The sequence below is a fragment of the Mus caroli genome, unplaced genomic scaffold, assembly GCF_978045245.1.
Source record: "Mus caroli unplaced genomic scaffold, Mus_caroli_1 scaffold_4, whole genome shotgun sequence".
Classification (NCBI taxonomy): Eukaryota; Metazoa; Chordata; class Mammalia; order Rodentia; family Muridae; genus Mus; species Mus caroli.
In genome coordinates this window covers 149,645,978-149,662,513 of record NW_028227259.1, presented here as the reverse complement: position 1 = coordinate 149,662,513, position 16,536 = coordinate 149,645,978, and the positions used below count along the sequence as shown (strand labels likewise).

Genomic DNA, 16,536 nt, shown 5'->3' with positions numbered 1-16,536 from the left:
ACCGATCGCCTGTTTCTTTCGGTTCTGTATCTTACAGAAGAGGCGGCGACGGAAGTGCGCCTGCGCGGGATCTCCGTCGTGTGTGCTGAGGATAGGAACGCTGTCTCTGGAGCCGCGGTCCCTCGACTCTGAGGACCTCTCATTAGGGGCTCGCCGCTTTGAACGCTCAGAGTGAGTTTCTGTTCAACCCTCATAGGAAACCCGGAAGCCGGGTGGAAATTGGACCTGAGGGACTTTGTTTGTTCAAGCTCAGATGCGAAAACGGAGGATCTGAAGGCCTGGGGAGAGGAAGCAAGGGGCGACCCTAGGGTCCCAGGTCTCTCTGTGGGTGTAGCTCTAATGCAGACGTTTAAAAGTCGGGTAAGGGGGCAGGAGGTGTGGCTCAGTTGGTAAAGTGCTTGCCCCACCACCGCATAAGCCGGTAGTGTTAGTCCAGACTTGTAATCCCAGTAACTGGCAAGTGGAAGCAGGAGGGTCGAGACCAGTCTGCATTACATGAGACCCTGGAGAGCGAGTCAACCTAGTACAGCTAAGCTTCAAAATACCGTCATACCTCTTTTCCCTGTTATTATGTCTTGTTTTTTGTTGTTGTTTGTTTTGTTTTGTTTTTTATTAAAGGGATTCAAAGTAAGCAGGCTGAACTCTCTAGCCCAGCACAGCCTAATAAAGATAGAATGCTAGGGTGGGAGGGTGTAGCTCTGTGAGAGAGAGCATGTGCATATATGTGCCTTCCACATCACTCAAGTGCAGATCAGGGAACAGCTTGTACCACAAGTCCTACCAAGTATGTTCAGGAATCAAACTCAGGTCACGGAGCTCTTCAGTAAGCACCTTTATCTGCTGAGACCCTCTTGAGCCTCTTGTTGTTGCTGTCGAGACTGGGGATCTCTAGGTAGCCCTGACTAGCGTGGACTCACAGTTGTAGACCAGACTGACTTTGAACTCATAGAACTTCTCCTGCCTCTGTCTCCCTGGTGCAGGGCCTAAAGGCATGGCCCATCACGACTTACTCTTACTTTTTAAAGACAATCTCATGAAACCCAGGCTGGCCTTGAAGTTGACATTATAGCTGAGGGTGGCCCTGAATTTCTGACTCTTTTCTACCCAGCTTCTTGCTGAGATAGTAAGTTTGGCCGATCTCTCACTCCCCACCCTGCACAGAGCCAGGTCTTCCTAACTCAGAGCCTACCCTCTGAGTAAACTTGTCTCTCTTTTCTGACTCTTTTTAAAAAAAGATTTGTTTGTTTATTTATTTATTTATTTAATGTATGTGAGTACACTATAGTTGTGCAGATGGTTGTGAGCCTTCATGTGGTTGTTGGGAATTGAAATTTTTTTAGGACCTCTGCACGCTGTGGTAGGCCCTGCTTGCTCCAGTAGGCCCCGCTCACTCCAGCCCAAAGATTTATTATTATATGTAAGTACACTGTAGCTGACTTCAGACGCACCAGAAGAGGGGGTCAGATCTCATTATGGGTGAGCCACCATGTGGTTGCTGGGATTTGAACTCGGGACCTTCAGAGAGCACGCTGAGCCATCTCTCCAGCCCTTCCTTTCTGACTTTTATATGGCATCTGATGCAGTTTCCTTATTTTTCTTGATTTCAGGCTGCAGGCGCTCGAGGCAGCCAGCGATGGACCTCCTAAGACTCTCCCGGCTCTTTTCTGGTCCCCACCCCATAGGACTGTCTGTCCTTCAACACCTGGATCTTGTTGGATCAACCCGATGGACAGGAGGCAGGGAGGGACCTGCACGGCTGAGAGCTGCCTTCTGCGGCTCCTCCTCCCCCCTGCCCCTGGGCAGAGGGAGCCAGAAGGAAATGAGCAGCCTCTGCTCCGACTCCAGTAAGCTCAGCACTGTGGCTCCTCAGGAGGAGGCAGAGGAAGAGAGCTTCGGGAGCCTCTCCGACAAATTCTCCTCCCGGAGGATATTCCACAAGTCAACCGCCCAGCTCTACAACCTGCAGCTCAAGGAACAGGGTGGTGAGGAGGAAGAATTGGAGCCCAAACTGTGGCGGGGCCGGCGGAACACTCAGTACTGGTACTTCTTTCAGTGCAAACGTCTGATCAAGGAAGGAAAGGTCTGAGAGTGTGATGTGATTTCATCTTGTGTCCCTGGCCCTTTAAGAATTCTTAGCTGGGAGAACCCTATGACCTTCAGTGTTGGATGCCCCTTGGATTTCTGGGAACGGGATAGGAAATATATATAAACCCGGCCGGGGGTGGGGACTAGCAGAGTGAGAAGGCAGTTAGTGAAGACATTGTTAGACAGTTGAGCCAGGAGGAGCTGAGCTGAGCTGAGCAGATAGGCTAGAACAGTTGTTATGGCTTGGAGCTGCTATACTGGGGAAACTACTGGGAAGGGAGTGTTTAAGCAGACTGTTGGGGAACTGATGGAGGAAGAGGCTGGGCTGGAAACTGAGCGGAGGGCAGGCAGGGAGTTAGGAGAGCTGGTAAACAGGTAGGCATTTTACATGAGAACCTTGGGGTTTTCCTTCTGCTGGGTTGGCATTTTATGTGGGGCAGCGCAGCCTTCTCAGCTATTGAAGTTGGGGTGTTCATTACTCAGTCCTTGGATCTCTATTATTGCTGTCTGTGTGCACGTGTGAGTGTGTGTGCCACGGTGCACATGTGGAACCCAGAGGACAACGTATAGAACTGGTTCTTCCTTTCCACCTTTATGCACAGCCCAGGGATCGAACTCTGGTCACTTGCGCTGCAAGCGCCTCTATCTGCTGAACCATATTGCTAGCCCCTTACCTACCTTGAACTCAGTACATGGAGGTAATCCCGTTAGTCTTCTTGTCCGTATCACATTTCCTGGGCTCATGATTTATTCTTCTCTTAACAATTTGACCTCTAAACTGTTGCCAGCTCTAATTTTCATTCTTTCAAGGCTGTCTTGCTGGGTAGCCCTGGCTGGTTGGTACTCACTTTGTAGCTCAGGACAGCCTAAAACATTCAACCTTCCTGTCTCCCCTTCTTGAGTGCTGGGATTACCAATACCCAGCTTATTTTATTGTTTTATACCTTTTTCACAATCTTAACTGTGTAGCCCTGGCTAAACCAGAATTTACTATGTAGCCCAGGCTGGCCTGGAACTCACAGAGAGGCCACTGACTCACAAGTACTGGGATTACAGGCACATAGTAGTGAATCTAGCTTATTTTATTTGTTTGGATTTTATTATTTTTTTGGTGTAGGATCTCTGTCTCTGCATTCTTGGCTGTCCTAGAACTCATTATATAGGGCAAGCTGGCTTTGAATTCAAAGATCTACCTGCCTCTGCTGGGATTAAAGGCATAAACTACTATACCCGATTTATTTGTTATTTTTAAAACACTTTTTAAACTTTATTTTTGTCTTTTTTCTTGGATAAGGTATCTCTGGGTAGCCCTGGCTGTCCTGGAATTCACTTTGTAGACTAGGTTGGCCTCAAACTCAAAGACCCACCTATCTCTGCCTTCTGAGTGCCGGGATGGAGTGAGTTTCTGCCCCACTCTATCCCACCTAGCTCCTAAATAAGGACAGAGAGACCTGGTATTTTTAAAGATATTTTTATTCTTATTTATTTATATGTCTATCTGTGTATGTATGTAATATGTCCATGTGCCCGAAGTTAGGAGCATCCTTTGGAGTTAGCTGCCTCATGTGCATGCTGGGAGTTGAACTCGGGTCATCTGCAAGAATAGTACATGTCCTTAATCACTGAGCCGTCTTTTCAGCCCGAAACCTGGCGTTTTTATTAACCAGCTGCAAACCTAAACTGCCGGGCAGGTTCTGAGACTATTATAACCCAACTTGGCTATTTATAACCAGATAAATCCTGCATTACTTGCCACCTGAGTCTTGCTTTGTTGCATGTGTGTCCCCTGGGCCTGCTACTGGTGCTCATGGTCCATCCCACCTCACGGCGACCTCCTCCTTCACTCTCCTCTCCTTTTTCTGGTGGTCCGTACCTTAGACTCCTCTACTCAATGTGAAGTCCCACCTCCCTCTTTGCTGCCCAGTCACAGGTACTATTTATTCTTCACAGCATATTGGTCAATACAATGCCCAAGTCACACTGCAACCTGATCTTAGAGCACAGAACGCAGCATCTGAATACACAGTGCACAGGACCAACCCCAACACTGTTTTCCCATAGCCGTGAGAGCGTTACATCCCCTGAAGCTGGAGTTATACGTGGCTATGAGCAGCCTGACAAGGGCGCTGGAAATAGAACTTGGACTTCTGGAGGCTTCTTTGCTCTTCGTTGATGCCGTCCCTCCAACCCCCTTACTTTGTTTTGTAGCTAGGGTCTTATGTATCCTAGGCTGGCTTTGCAGGATAACCCTGAGCCTTTGATCCTCCTGCTTCCACCTCCCTGGTGCTGGGAGCACAGGTGTGCACTGCTATACCAGGTTTACGGGCGCTGGGGATTGAACCCAGGTCTTCATGAAAGCTAGACACAAACTCAATTATGCTACAGCCGGGCCCTTCCCCCTTTAATTGGATTTATTTTAGTGTGTTACTCCCTGTATTTGTGTGCACATACACACACCAGGATGCATATATGACAGACTGGACAGTTAGGGCGAATCAGTTCTCTCCTACCGTGTGGAAGCCAGAGCGCTAACTCCAGTTGCTAGGCTTGTTGGCAAGCACCCTCACCCACTGAGCCATCTTGTCCCACCACCCCCGTTTTATTTTGGCTTTTCTGAGACAAGGTTTTATTCTGTAGCCTGTGTTAGTCTTCAGCTTGCTATGTAGCCCAGGTTGGACTGAAACTCGTGATGCTCCTGCCTCATCTTTCCGTGTGCTGGATCTACAGGCACACACTGTGATGCCCAGCTTATTTCTTTTTTTTTTTTTTTGTGGTTTTTCGAGACAGGGTTTCTCTGTGTAGCTCTGGCTGTCCTGGAACTCACTTTGTAGACCAGGCTGGCCTTGAACTCAGAAATCCGCCTGCCTCTGCCTCCCGAGTGCTGGGATTAAAGGCGTGCGCCACCACGCCCGGCTCTGCCCAGCTTAATTCTTTTTCTGCATCTTTTCCAGCCAGAACAGTCGTTTTGTGAGCAGGCATCCTATTTTACACTACCTCCCCCAAGTGAACAGACCTTGCCTGGCTCGTGGAAGGATTTAGTAGCTATTACTTAAATGGACAGATGAGAAAAAGGAGAGCCAGGTATGGTGGCACCCATCTCTACCCAGCTCGGAGGCAGGAAGATTGGGGCCAGCCTGGTCTACATAGTCAAAAAGAAGTGTCTTCAGTTAAGTGCTGAAGTGTCTGCTGCGCATGTGCGGGCCTTGAGTGAGCTCGTCAGTACTACCACAGAAACGAAGACTGAGGAGTAGGCGGCGCAAGGACGGAGGGGACAGGATGGTGTGGGGAACTGGATGTGGACAAACACTGCTTTGGGCAGAAGTTTGCAGTCAGGGAGGAGGGAACTGTCTCCCCGTATCATATCATAAGGGTCCCTCTACCTCGCACTCTCTTCTAGGGGACCTTTTATTTTGGGTAGGTTTTCTGTTTGTTTTGAGGAAATGTTTTATGAGTCCCAGGCTGTGTGGCCTAGAATAGCTTTGATCCTCCTACCAAAGGTGTGCCCCGCTCTCCCTGGCTTGCTACAGGTCTCAGAAGCTGTCCTGAGCCCCCTCTCCTGTTGCCTCTTTCCCTAGCTTGCAGAGGCCCTGGATCTGTTTGAGAGGCAGATGCTGAAGGAAGAGCGCTTGCAGCCTCTGGAGTGCAACTACACGGTGCTGATTGGGGGCTGCGGGCGCGTCGGGTACCTGAAGAAGGCTTTCAGACTCTTCAATGATGTAAGTGTGGGTCAGATTAATAGGGGCCAAAGCTCCGGAGTGCACGCTGGGTACAGGTCCTGAGCAGGATGTCACACAGTGGGGCAGATGACGTGGGCTTGTTGACATTGAGTCCAAATTGAGGTCATCTTGGGGCATCAAGTGAGGTGACAGAGGCGTGCTTCATGTGCTCTCACTTCTCTGCCACCACGCCCAGTTAGTCTGTGTTCCTCTCCACAGACACCACACCTACTCACACATGCATCCTGTTCTGTTTCCTAACGAAACAGGACAACTGTAGTCTCAAGTGAGAGCCAAGCCATCTTGTCCTGTGGCCAGAGGCTAAGGGAGCCCGTGATCCAGCACAGACCCTGCCAACCCTAGTCCTCATATTTGGAACCCTACTGCAGTTCTCACAGACTGTCACCAAAGCAAAGGGAGGGTCTCCCTTTCTGCAGTCATTGGTTTATTTTTATTTTATGTGCATTGGTGTTTTGCGTGCATGTATTTCTATCTGAGGGTGTCAGATACTGGAGTTCCAGACAGTTGTGAGCTGCCTTGTGGGTGCTGAGAGGTGAGCCCGGGGTCCCTTTTAGAGCCATCAGGGTTCTCACCACTGACCCATTTCTCCAGTGCCTTGTTCTGTTTTTTTGAGATGGTCTTACTGTGTAGCTTGGGCCAACCTGGAACTCACTAGGTAGACCAGGCTGGCCTTGAACTCAGAGATCTGCCTGCCTCTGCTTCCCAAGTGCTGGGATTAAAGGCGTGCGCCACCACTCTAAGCGCTAAAACTGCACTTCTAGAAGGACAATTTAGGTATATGAATTGTTTATATGAATAACTTTTTAAAACCATCTCACCCCTGGTTTCTGAGGCGAGTTCACTGGCTCGTGAACTCTCACTCAGTTAGTGAACGCTGGTCCCCCTTCCCCAGAACAAACCCACTCCTGTGCTCACGCTGGATGGTCAGAGTGAGCAGGACAGACCTCAGGATAGGAAGCACCTGATACAAGTGTGATTGATAGCTCTAGAATATTCTTTCAAGTGCCCGAAAGGATGGTTTCCTGTTGGCATTTCTGGGAATAGAGGCTCCATTTTTCAAAGCCCTCTCTGGTCCAGTCAGGAGTTTGGATACTGTATACGAGGTGCCACTTGGGTCAGCCTTAGCTCCTGGGCTAGTTGGATGTGGTAACAAACCTTTCTTGGGGCCTTCAAAGTGGCTGCTTCTCCTAGATACACCTTCAGTTTTCTCCCATCTCAACAGATGAAGAAGAGAGACCTGGAGCCCTCGGATGCCACATACACAGCTCTGTTCAATGTCTGTGCGGAGTCCCCCTGGAAGGACTCTGCCCTGCAGAGTGCCCTGAAGCTCCGACAGCAACTCCAGGCCAGAAACTTCCAGCTCAACCTGAAAACATATCATGCCCTGCTGAAGGTGGCCGCCAAGTGTGCAGACCTCAGGATGTGCCTGGATGTCTTCAAGGTGGGGGCTCCCTTTTCTTCTTGTCTTCAAAGTCAGTCTGGTGGGACAAGTGTGAGAGAGAGATTTATCTGTCTCCCTACACCTGGAATGTTCAGGAGAAATGAGACAGTCTGTGCTTTATGCTGGGGTTCACACACAAATCCAACAGGACCTTTCTGTGGCTCAGTCACACTGTGGTGGGCTGTAAGCAGGAGAGCAAGAGGGAGTCACTGTACTGAGTGGAAGGACGGGAGGTTCTGAGAGGCACAAGTGTCTTTAAGGAGGTCTTGCCCAGTGTGACACTGAAGAGGCCCATGGGGATTGCACTTGTCCTGTATACATGGTTGAAAGATTGCTCAGACATTCTAGAAGGTGTCTTTGCACAAATGAGGAAACCGAGCCTCCAATACAGTGGCTGCTGGGGTCAGCTTTGCACAAGATCTTGCCTCTAGGAACAGAGCTAGGATGACAGGCCTAGAGGTAGTGTGTGTGTAGGGGGCAGTTAGGTGCTTCACTTGGGAGCTGGTTCTAACTGGTCCCAGGGCTGTATCCAGGTCCCTATTCCTTAGAGATGCATGGTCCTGGTACTGAACTAGGTGAGAATGGGCCTTGCCATAGTTTCTGAGTGAGACTGCCTTCTTCTTTTTCCCAGGAAATCATCCAAAGGGGGCATGCAGTCACAGAGGAGACCTTCTGTTTTCTGCTTGTGGGCTGCATGCAGGACAAGAAGACAGGCTTCCGACAAGCCATGCAGGTCAGTCTTACCCGATGCCAGGGCTAGCATTGTTTGGTGTCTTAGTCAGGGTTTCTATTCCTGCACAAACAAACATCATGACCAAGCAGCAAGTTGGGGAGGAAAGGGTTACATTTCCACATTGCTGTTCATCATCAAAGGAAGTCAGGACTGGAACTCAAGCAGGTCAGGAAGCAGGAGCTGATGCAGAGGCCATGGAGGGATGTTCCTTACTGGCTTGCTTCCCCTGGCTTGCTCAGCCTGCTCTCTTATAGAACCCAGGACTACCAGCCTAGAGATGGTACCACCCACAATGGGCCCTCCCACCCTTGATCACTAATTGAGAAAAGGCCTTACAGCTGGATCTCATGGAGGCATTTCCTCAAGGGAGGCTCCTTTGTGATAACTCCAGCTTGTTGTCAAGTTGACACACAAAATTAGCCAGTACATTTGACTTTTGTTTTTAAATTATAGGTACGCGTGTAGGAGGCCAGAAATGGTCTCCTGAAGCTGGAGTTACAGCCTGTTGAGAGTCACTTGAAGTGGATGCTGGGAAATGATACTCAGGTCCTCTAAGAGCAGTATGCTCTCCTAACCGCCGAGCATCCTCTCCAGTCCACTGTGCCAGCTGTGTTTTTATATCTGCCCTTCCAGCCGTCACATAATCATTGCAGGGCATGTCCTTTTTTTGTTTTGTAGACATGGAAAGGCTTGTGGAAAAACTACCTCATTAGTGGAGGCAAAGATCGTTGTAGGAATTATTTAAATCCCAGCCCTTCTACCCATCTTAGACCATTTATGTTCCCAGATGAAAGACACATTCACGGCCTTTGTATTTATGATAAGCCTTAGAGAACACAGAGCTGGGCAGCTGCCTACCCACCGTGCTGTTAGAGTCTACTTTGCTATCGATAACCCCAAAGTATTATTTACTTATTATGTTTCATCTGGGCTGCTCTTAGCTCCAGTTGGGCAGCCCTCGGGGCTGTGTTCTCTTGACCTTTAACCCATGGTGTCTTCTCCTTCCTCTTCTCCAGCACCTTCTTCTTCCTTGTGGTCCTCCTCTGCCCCCAAGTCTGGGAAACCTAAACCCTGCCTATGTCTCTTCTGCCCAGCTATTGGGCAGAATATATATATATATATATATATATATATATATATATATATACACACACATATATATATATACATACATATACACACACACATTAAATTTATGTTTTATTTATAGTTTTTATTGTATGTGTGTGTGTGTGTGTGTGTGTGTGTGTGTGTGTGTGTTTGAGGGGGTGTTTGCATTCCATAGCACAAATGTAGAGATCAGAGGACATCTTGCTAGGTTGGTTCTCTCCTTTTCCCATTAAGGATTGAACTCAGGCCATCAGGTTTGGTGGCCAGTGCCAGTCCTCCCTGCCCCCCTTTTTGATGACTCATTATATTGCTCAGGTTAACCTGGGATCCCAACCTGGGACTCTAGGCCAGCTTCACAGGGATTGCATTTAGGGCTTCCACACCCTTAGCAGTTTCTTCTTCTTCTTCTTCTTCTTCTTCTTCTTCTTCTTCTTCTTCTTCTTCTTCTTCTTCTTCTTCTTCTTCTTCCTCTTCTTCTTCCTCTTCTTCTCCTCCTCCTCCTCCTCCTCCTCTCTCCTCTTCTTCCTCCTCCTCTCCCTCCTCCTTTCTCCTCTTCCTTCTTCCTTCTCCTCTTCCTCTTCCTCCTCCTCCCAACCCCCTCCTCCGCTTTTTTCTTCTGTGGTCCTATGGTTTTGACCCAGGGCTTTGCACATGCTAGGCAGTTGATCTACCCCTGAGCCTACTCCAGCTTTCTCTCGCCTTATGAGTTTGCTGGTCTGACTATTAATTCACATTATGCCAGGGGCCAGCCCCTGCAGGTCTTATTTCTTATTGGTTCTTCTTGAGGCAGCAGAGGTCTTAAGAGATATTTAGGTCTTAAGACTTGGTCTTAAGAGATATATAGGGTTGCTGTATAATCATAAACATTTACCTGTCTTAAGTCTAAGTCACTATGCTTCAGTACCTGGCCTGTATTCTGTGAGTTCCTCCTAGGCTAGAAGCTGTTCAGCACCCCATCATAAAACAGCAGGGGATGAAGTGGAAGGTCTCATCTCACTGCTGCTGCTCCTTTCTCTGGTGAATCAGCCAGAAGCCTCTCTGGCTATGCTGGTTAACTCTTTGTGAACCAGAGAGGAGGAAAAGGAAAAGAAGTAAGATGCTTTGTACAGGCAAATATGCACACACACGTATACACTCAAACATCCATACACCCACACCCTGACCAGGCCCGACCGGTCTGCCACAATCAACTCCACAAGTATTCATGCGTGCTTTCGTACATACACATATACCTACACACAAACATATAGACAAACAGACGTATACATTTAGGATAGATGAGTGGATGGGCCAGAGTTCCCCAAGCAAACCATTCAATCACCAGCGTTATTTCTTTTCTCTGGTCTTTTATACCTTTAGAAAATGACCTCAGAGATAAAATGGGAGTTACAGAAGGATGTCAATATTAAGTTCAAAGCATTGTTTCATTATACCATACTCATTACAAGTTCAGAGAAGCAGTCTTACATGGTCCTTGCCTTATCATAGTGCCCACTTACGACTTTAATTCTCCCAAGTCTATTTCTCTCCGTAGTGTGATTAAGAAAGCTCACTGCATTTCTTATTACGCAGCCTTGGTTACTATTCTGAGGAGTGGGCGCACTGTGTGCTTGAGTCTGACTTTATTACATCTCCCTAGCAACTAAGGCCGTCTCTAAAGACTTTCTTCCTACAAGTATTTGAAGCAAGTCAGAGATTCTATAGAACCATGATCTATTTGTCTATATAGCACCACTAGAAGATAGTATGTATTCATAGGACTGCAGAAATCTGCTCAAAAGGGTGATATATTTAATAGTAACAGGAAGAGCATACTAATAACAGGGACCTTTCCTTTTTTTTTTTTTTTTTTTTTTGGTTTTTTGAGACAGGGTTTCTCTGTGTAGCCCTGGCTGTCCTGGAACTCACTTTGTAGACCAGGCTGGCCTCGAACTCAGAAATCCGCCTGTCTCTGCCTCCTGAGTGCTGGGATTAAAGGCGTGCGCCATCACGCCCAGCTCTTTTTTTCTTCTTTTTTTTGGTGGGGGGACCTTTCCTTAAATGAGTTTCTCCTGGGTCTTGTTGACTGGAGTAAATCCACCGTAGACTTTAATCCATGGCGGGCCCATCTAAGGGAGCTCGCCTGCTGGGTTTTAGCTTCTCCTATGATGACTCATGACCATGGTACTCATTTCCTCAGAAAGCCTGTAGGAGGCAGGAACATGGAGCCCTAACATTTCTGTTTTCCTTCAGGTGTGGCGGCAAATGCTGAGTCTGGGGATCAAACCAAGTAGGCATGGCTACAACCTCCTGTTGGAGGCAGCTCGAGACTGTGGTCTGGGGGACCCAGAGGTTGCCTCCAGGCTGCTCCTGACATCCCAGGAAGAGACCATCTTGCTCCCGTCCCCAAAGGGCAGGCATATGGCAGGGAGGAAAGTCCAGGTCAAGACAGGGCATGGTGTGTCACTCAGACATGTGGAAGCACTGGAGAGGCAGCTGTTTCTGGAACCTTCTCAGAAACTCGAGGGGCCACCAACCCTTCCTGAGGCCAGGGTAACAAGCAGGACCCAGCCTGAGGTAGAAACCAAGGCAGAACCTGGCCACACAGTAGCCCTCACCCCACTGGCCCCGAAACCTACCCACTTGGAGCTGGAAGTCAATCTCCTAAGTCTTGGAACTCTCTCCCCCGCTGTGGTCTCATTCGGGACGGTGGCCACACCTGCTGATAGGCTGGCGTTGATGGGGGGCCTGGAAGGCTTCCTGGGCAAGATGACCGAACACGGGCTCCAGCCAGACATCAAAACCCTCACTCTGCTGGCTGAGGTGGTGGAGCCTGGGAGCGCTGCAGAATCCTCGCTGCTGTCCGTCCTGGACAGGCATAGGGTGGAGGCCGACGTAACCTTCTTCAACACACTGATAAGGAAAAAGAGCAAACTGGGAGACCTGGAGGGAGCCAAGGTAAGGGGGCTGTCTACTGGGGGTTCCCCTTCTCTTACTGATCGTAGCTTACTAGTCAGCAGACGTGTCTAGAGCCCTATTCTAGGCCTGGCCAGACATCAAGTTAGGAATTGAGCCATAAACCAGCCAGCTGCACCACAGTCCTACCACCCAGAGGAAGGGTATGAAGGGCATTCACGGGGAAGGGTCATGCTGACATGCTGGGAGGCCGAACCTGTCATTACACTAGTACACTGAGGAGGGGTACATAAGATGGGCAGGCACTTCAGGAACAGGTCTGTAGAGTTGTTCAGCAGACTTAAGAATCACCATGAGGGCTGGGGAGATGGCTCAGCAGTTAAGAGCACTGACTGCTCTTCCAGAGGTCCTGAGTTCAATTCCCAGCAACCACATGGTGGCTCACAACCATCTGTCATGACATCTGATGCCCTCTTCTGATGTGTCTGAAGACAGCTACAGTTTACTCACATACATTAAATAAATAAATAAATAAATAAATAAATAAATCAGAAAGGAAGGAAGAAAAGACAGAAAGAATCCCTGTGACCTGGAGAGGTGCCTCAGTGGTTAGGGACACTGGCTGCTCTTCTAGAAGACACCTCTGTGGCAGCTTAAAACCATCTGTAACTTCAGTTCCAGGAATCTGAAACGCTCTTCTGGCTTCCATGGCCACTAAGCATTCAAGTGGTACCTGGACATAAACGCAGGCAGGAGAGCTGTACACGGAGGAGGCTGGCTGGCTGGCGGGTGGGGTGCTTGTCTAGCATATGGTTCTGGATCCACTCCTAGCCCTGCATAAACTGCATCTGGTGATGCTCACCTGTAACCCAGGAGACGGGGATCGGAGGCTGGTGGATCATCCTTGGCCGTACTGCCTCAGTCAGGGTTACTATTGCCGTGCTGAATCACCATGACCAAAAGCAATTTGAGGTTTTATTTGGCTTATGCTCCCATATTCATATTCTGTCACTGAGGGAAGTCAGAACAGGACAGGAGCCTGGAGGCAGGCGCTGATGTGGATGCCATGAAGGGTGCTGCTTGCTATCACGGCTTGCTCAGCCTGCTTCCTTATAGAACCTAGCTCAGAGATGGCACCATCCACAGTAAGGTGGGCCTTCCCCATCAAGCACTAATTAAGAGAATGCCCTACAGCCTCATCTTATGTAGGTATTTTCTCCATTGAGATTCCTACCTATCAGATAACTGTAGCTTGTATCAGGTTAACATAAAGGTATCCAGCAAGCCAGATTGAAAGTTCAATCCCAGCCTTGACCTTTTCTTAAAAAAACAAAACCAAAAAAAAAACCAGGGGTTGGTGGTGAAGAGAAAAAGAGGTGGGGAACTGGACCTGGTGGTGCGCTTGGGAGATAGAGGTGGGTGGGTTTCAGATCTCCAAGTTTACGTGGTGAACTCCAGGCCCGCGGAGGCTTTGTAGTGAGACCCTGGTTCAGCACCCAACCCTGACTTCCACCCTCCCGCCAAGGAGAGAATTACCATGAGGCACCCTAGTGTATCTGCAGAACCCTCTGACCTTCCTCTTCCATATTCTGTCTGTCCGTGTGCTTCTGGTCTGCTCAGACCAGGAGGCACTACCTGGTTGTGTAGCTTTCTCCGTCTCACGAAGATAATAGCCAGGCTTCTTACAGGCTTTTGTTTACTTACCTAATCAGTTTGGGTTGTTTATCTTTTTTTTTTTTCCCCTGGTTTTTCAAGACAGTGTTATCTCTGTGTAACAGCCCTGCAGCCCTGGAACTCACTTTGTAGATCAGACTGGCCTCAAACTCCCAGAGACCCAACTGCCTCTGCTTCCCAAATGCTGGGCATAAAGGCATGCATGCCACCTCATGGCACACAGTCAGTTTCTATGTGGTGCTTGCTTTGACAGAAGCAGTACTCTGTGCATCTGTGAGGGTCAAGGGTGACAGAAAAGCGATAGTGCAGAGCACACCCTACTCTGGACAAGCTAAGATGGCAGCCCTTCCCTGGGGCCCTCCCGGGCTGAAGGTACTCTCTTTTTCATACTATGCTGGTCAGTGCTTCTTCCTGCCCTGAATCATGAGCTCCTAGTTTCTTGGCCCATTGCAGGGATGGCAGCCAAAGAGCATGAGACAGAGGGTAGGAAGGGCAGGTAAGAGGAGGACATTTGAGACAAAGGGCCTTGAGATCATGATAGCCATACAGTCAGCTGAGGGAGTCAGGGGCCTCTGAGTAGAGGTGGCTTCCCAGGCCTCTAGCACACAGCAGAGTGATTTGTCAGAATAATATGCCAGAGCTTGTGGGTCACAGTTAACTGTTGCATGTCTGTCGTACAGGCACTGTTGCCAATCCTGGCAAAAAAGGGAATTGTCCCCAATCTTCGGACTTTCTGCAATCTGGCCATTGGTTGCCATCGGCCCAGGGATGGTATGCAGCTGCTTGCAGACATGAAGGTGAGGGGCACAGGCCTAACCCTGAGCCTGCTGCCCACAGTTCTGGGAGACCTGTGGGCAAAATGAGGCCCAGCAGAATCAACTGAGTACGGGGCGGGCAAGTGGGACAGTACCCCTTCTCGTGTAGAATGACAATGACCACTGTAAAAACTGGTCCTGAGAACTTGAAGCTGGTGTTGCTTCCCATGGAGAGTTGTGAATGGGGCTGAGCCCCAACATCCTGGAGGGATGGACCAGAAGCCCTGGGGACAAAGGGTCCTTTTCACAGCCCTGGCTCCCTCTAATGCACACTCTCTGACCATGAGTACTTGCTGAGTGGATTTCATCCAGCCCCAGCAGTGGCCACTTCCTAAGGATGGGGTATTGTCCACACGTTGTCACCCATCTGTTGGCTGCTCTAGGCTCACCAGCATCTGATGACAGTGTCAACTAGTAAACTGCAGCCGGGAGCAGGTACTTCACCCCTGCCTGCCTGTCGGCCCCCAAGCACCAGTCTTTCTCCCTATATAGGGCATGCTTGCTTTGCGTCTGTGGAGGGCTAGAATGCTGTACGGTCCCACCCTTGTTCTAGCAGACCGCTTTGTCCTTCCCGCCACCAGCACATGCTGACCATGTTCATGATGTTCGTGTTCTAGAAGTCCCAGGTGAGCCCTAACATCCACATCTACAGCACCCTTATCAACGCAGCCCTCAAGAAGTTGGACTACACCTATCTCATCAGCGTCCTGAAGGACATGAGGCAGAACAACGTCCCAGTAAACGAGGTGGTCATCCGCCAGCTGGAGTTTGCAGCCGAGTACCCTCCCACCTTTGACCGGGTATGCGCACCCAGTTTACTGTCAGTGCTGACGGCTCCCTTAGCTGCTCTTGTCTCTGCTTCTGACCTCTGGGTCTTGACATTCATGTCCTTGCTGAAAGTTGTCCAACAAGGTTTCTTTTCTTTTCTCTTTTTCTCCCCCTCTCTTTTTCCTCCTTTTCTTTTCTCTTTTTCTCCCCCTCTTTTTCCTCCTTTTCTTTTCCTTCTTGCTCCAGTCCCACTCAATCTGGCCTCCCCTCGCTCAAGGACGTCAGGCTCCTGTAGTGTGGAGCTCTGCTCTGTCTCCAGAGCACTAATGGCAACTGTGCCCTAGATAACCACAGACCAGATGGGGAGACAGTGAATGGGATGGGAGCACGAGGCAGTGCTCAGGAATGGCTGCCATGTGTGGCACTTGCTGAGAAAGAATAAGTGGGTCAGCAGGACAGGCCGTGCTGAGCATCAGGAAGGTCTGAAGGTCCGTAGGTAACCTTCTTATTGTCTTTAAAAAAAAAAAAAAAACATATATGGGTGTTTGGGGATTTTTTAAAATATTAATGTAATGTACGTGATTACACTATCGGTCTCTTCAGACACAGGGGAGAAGGCCATCAGACCCCATTACAGATGGTTGTGGGTGCTGGGAATTGAACTAGGGACCTCTGAAAGAGCAGTCAGTGCTCTTAACTGCTGAGCTATCTCTCCAGCTGTTTAGGGGTTTTTTTGAATAGGGTCTCTGTGTAGCCCTGGCTGTTCTGGAACTCACTCAATAGACCAGGCTGGCCTTGAACTCAAGAGTTCCATCCGCCTGCCTCCGCCTCCCGAGGTGCTGGGATTAAAGGCGTGCACCACCACGCCCGGCCCTTAAACCTTTTTCAACTCAAGCTTTTAGTATTGTGTCTTAGCAGTGTTTGGCTTATTTTTCCCATGGTGCCTGTAACCTGTTTCAAACTCACCACACCTCTCCTCCCTGCATTGATGCTGCCTTGACCCAAGGTCAGGATAGCAGCAGCTCAGCAAAACAGAGGCAGTTGAGGGGATGCCTCAGTTCTAGCTGTGGGGCTAAGGTGACTTCCATGGCTTAGGCACACTATAGTGTTCTCAGGCTAGACGGCTGTTAGGCAAAGAGTGGTATGGCCTATTCCCAAGTAACAGATTTTCCAGAACTTGGCCCTTTACAGCAGTGAATCTAATGACAAATTATTTGGTAGTCTCCTTGAGGGAAGGACAGTGGTCAGCTGCTGTGACTTGGGTTAATTTTGGGTGAC

The 16,536-nt window shown here is 49.2% G+C and overlaps 1 protein-coding gene across 2 annotated transcripts in view; it reads left to right on the top strand.

The window, feature by feature from the left end:
• The window catches only part of LOC110294245 (ATP synthase F(0) complex subunit f, mitochondrial), a 43,271-nt gene that overhangs the window by 25,604 nt on the left and 1,131 nt on the right, over nt 1-16,536 (top strand). The window contains exons 1-8 of one of the 2 annotated variants that reach the window (XM_021162332.2): nt 50-171; nt 1,608-2,080; nt 5,661-5,801; nt 7,045-7,263; nt 7,895-7,996; nt 11,339-12,043; nt 14,356-14,472; nt 15,108-15,290. In XM_021162332.2, coding sequence (XP_021017991.1) covers nt 1,634-2,080; nt 5,661-5,801; nt 7,045-7,263; nt 7,895-7,996; nt 11,339-12,043; nt 14,356-14,472; nt 15,108-15,290 — 1,914 coding nt within the window. In that variant the 5' untranslated portion in view covers nt 50-171; nt 1,608-1,633. Of the gene's footprint in view, nt 1-49; nt 172-1,607; nt 2,081-5,660; nt 5,802-7,044; nt 7,264-7,894; nt 7,997-11,338; nt 12,044-14,355; nt 14,473-15,107; nt 15,291-16,536 lie in introns of those variants that run through there. The other variant, XM_085837425.1, reaches the window with a different exon arrangement.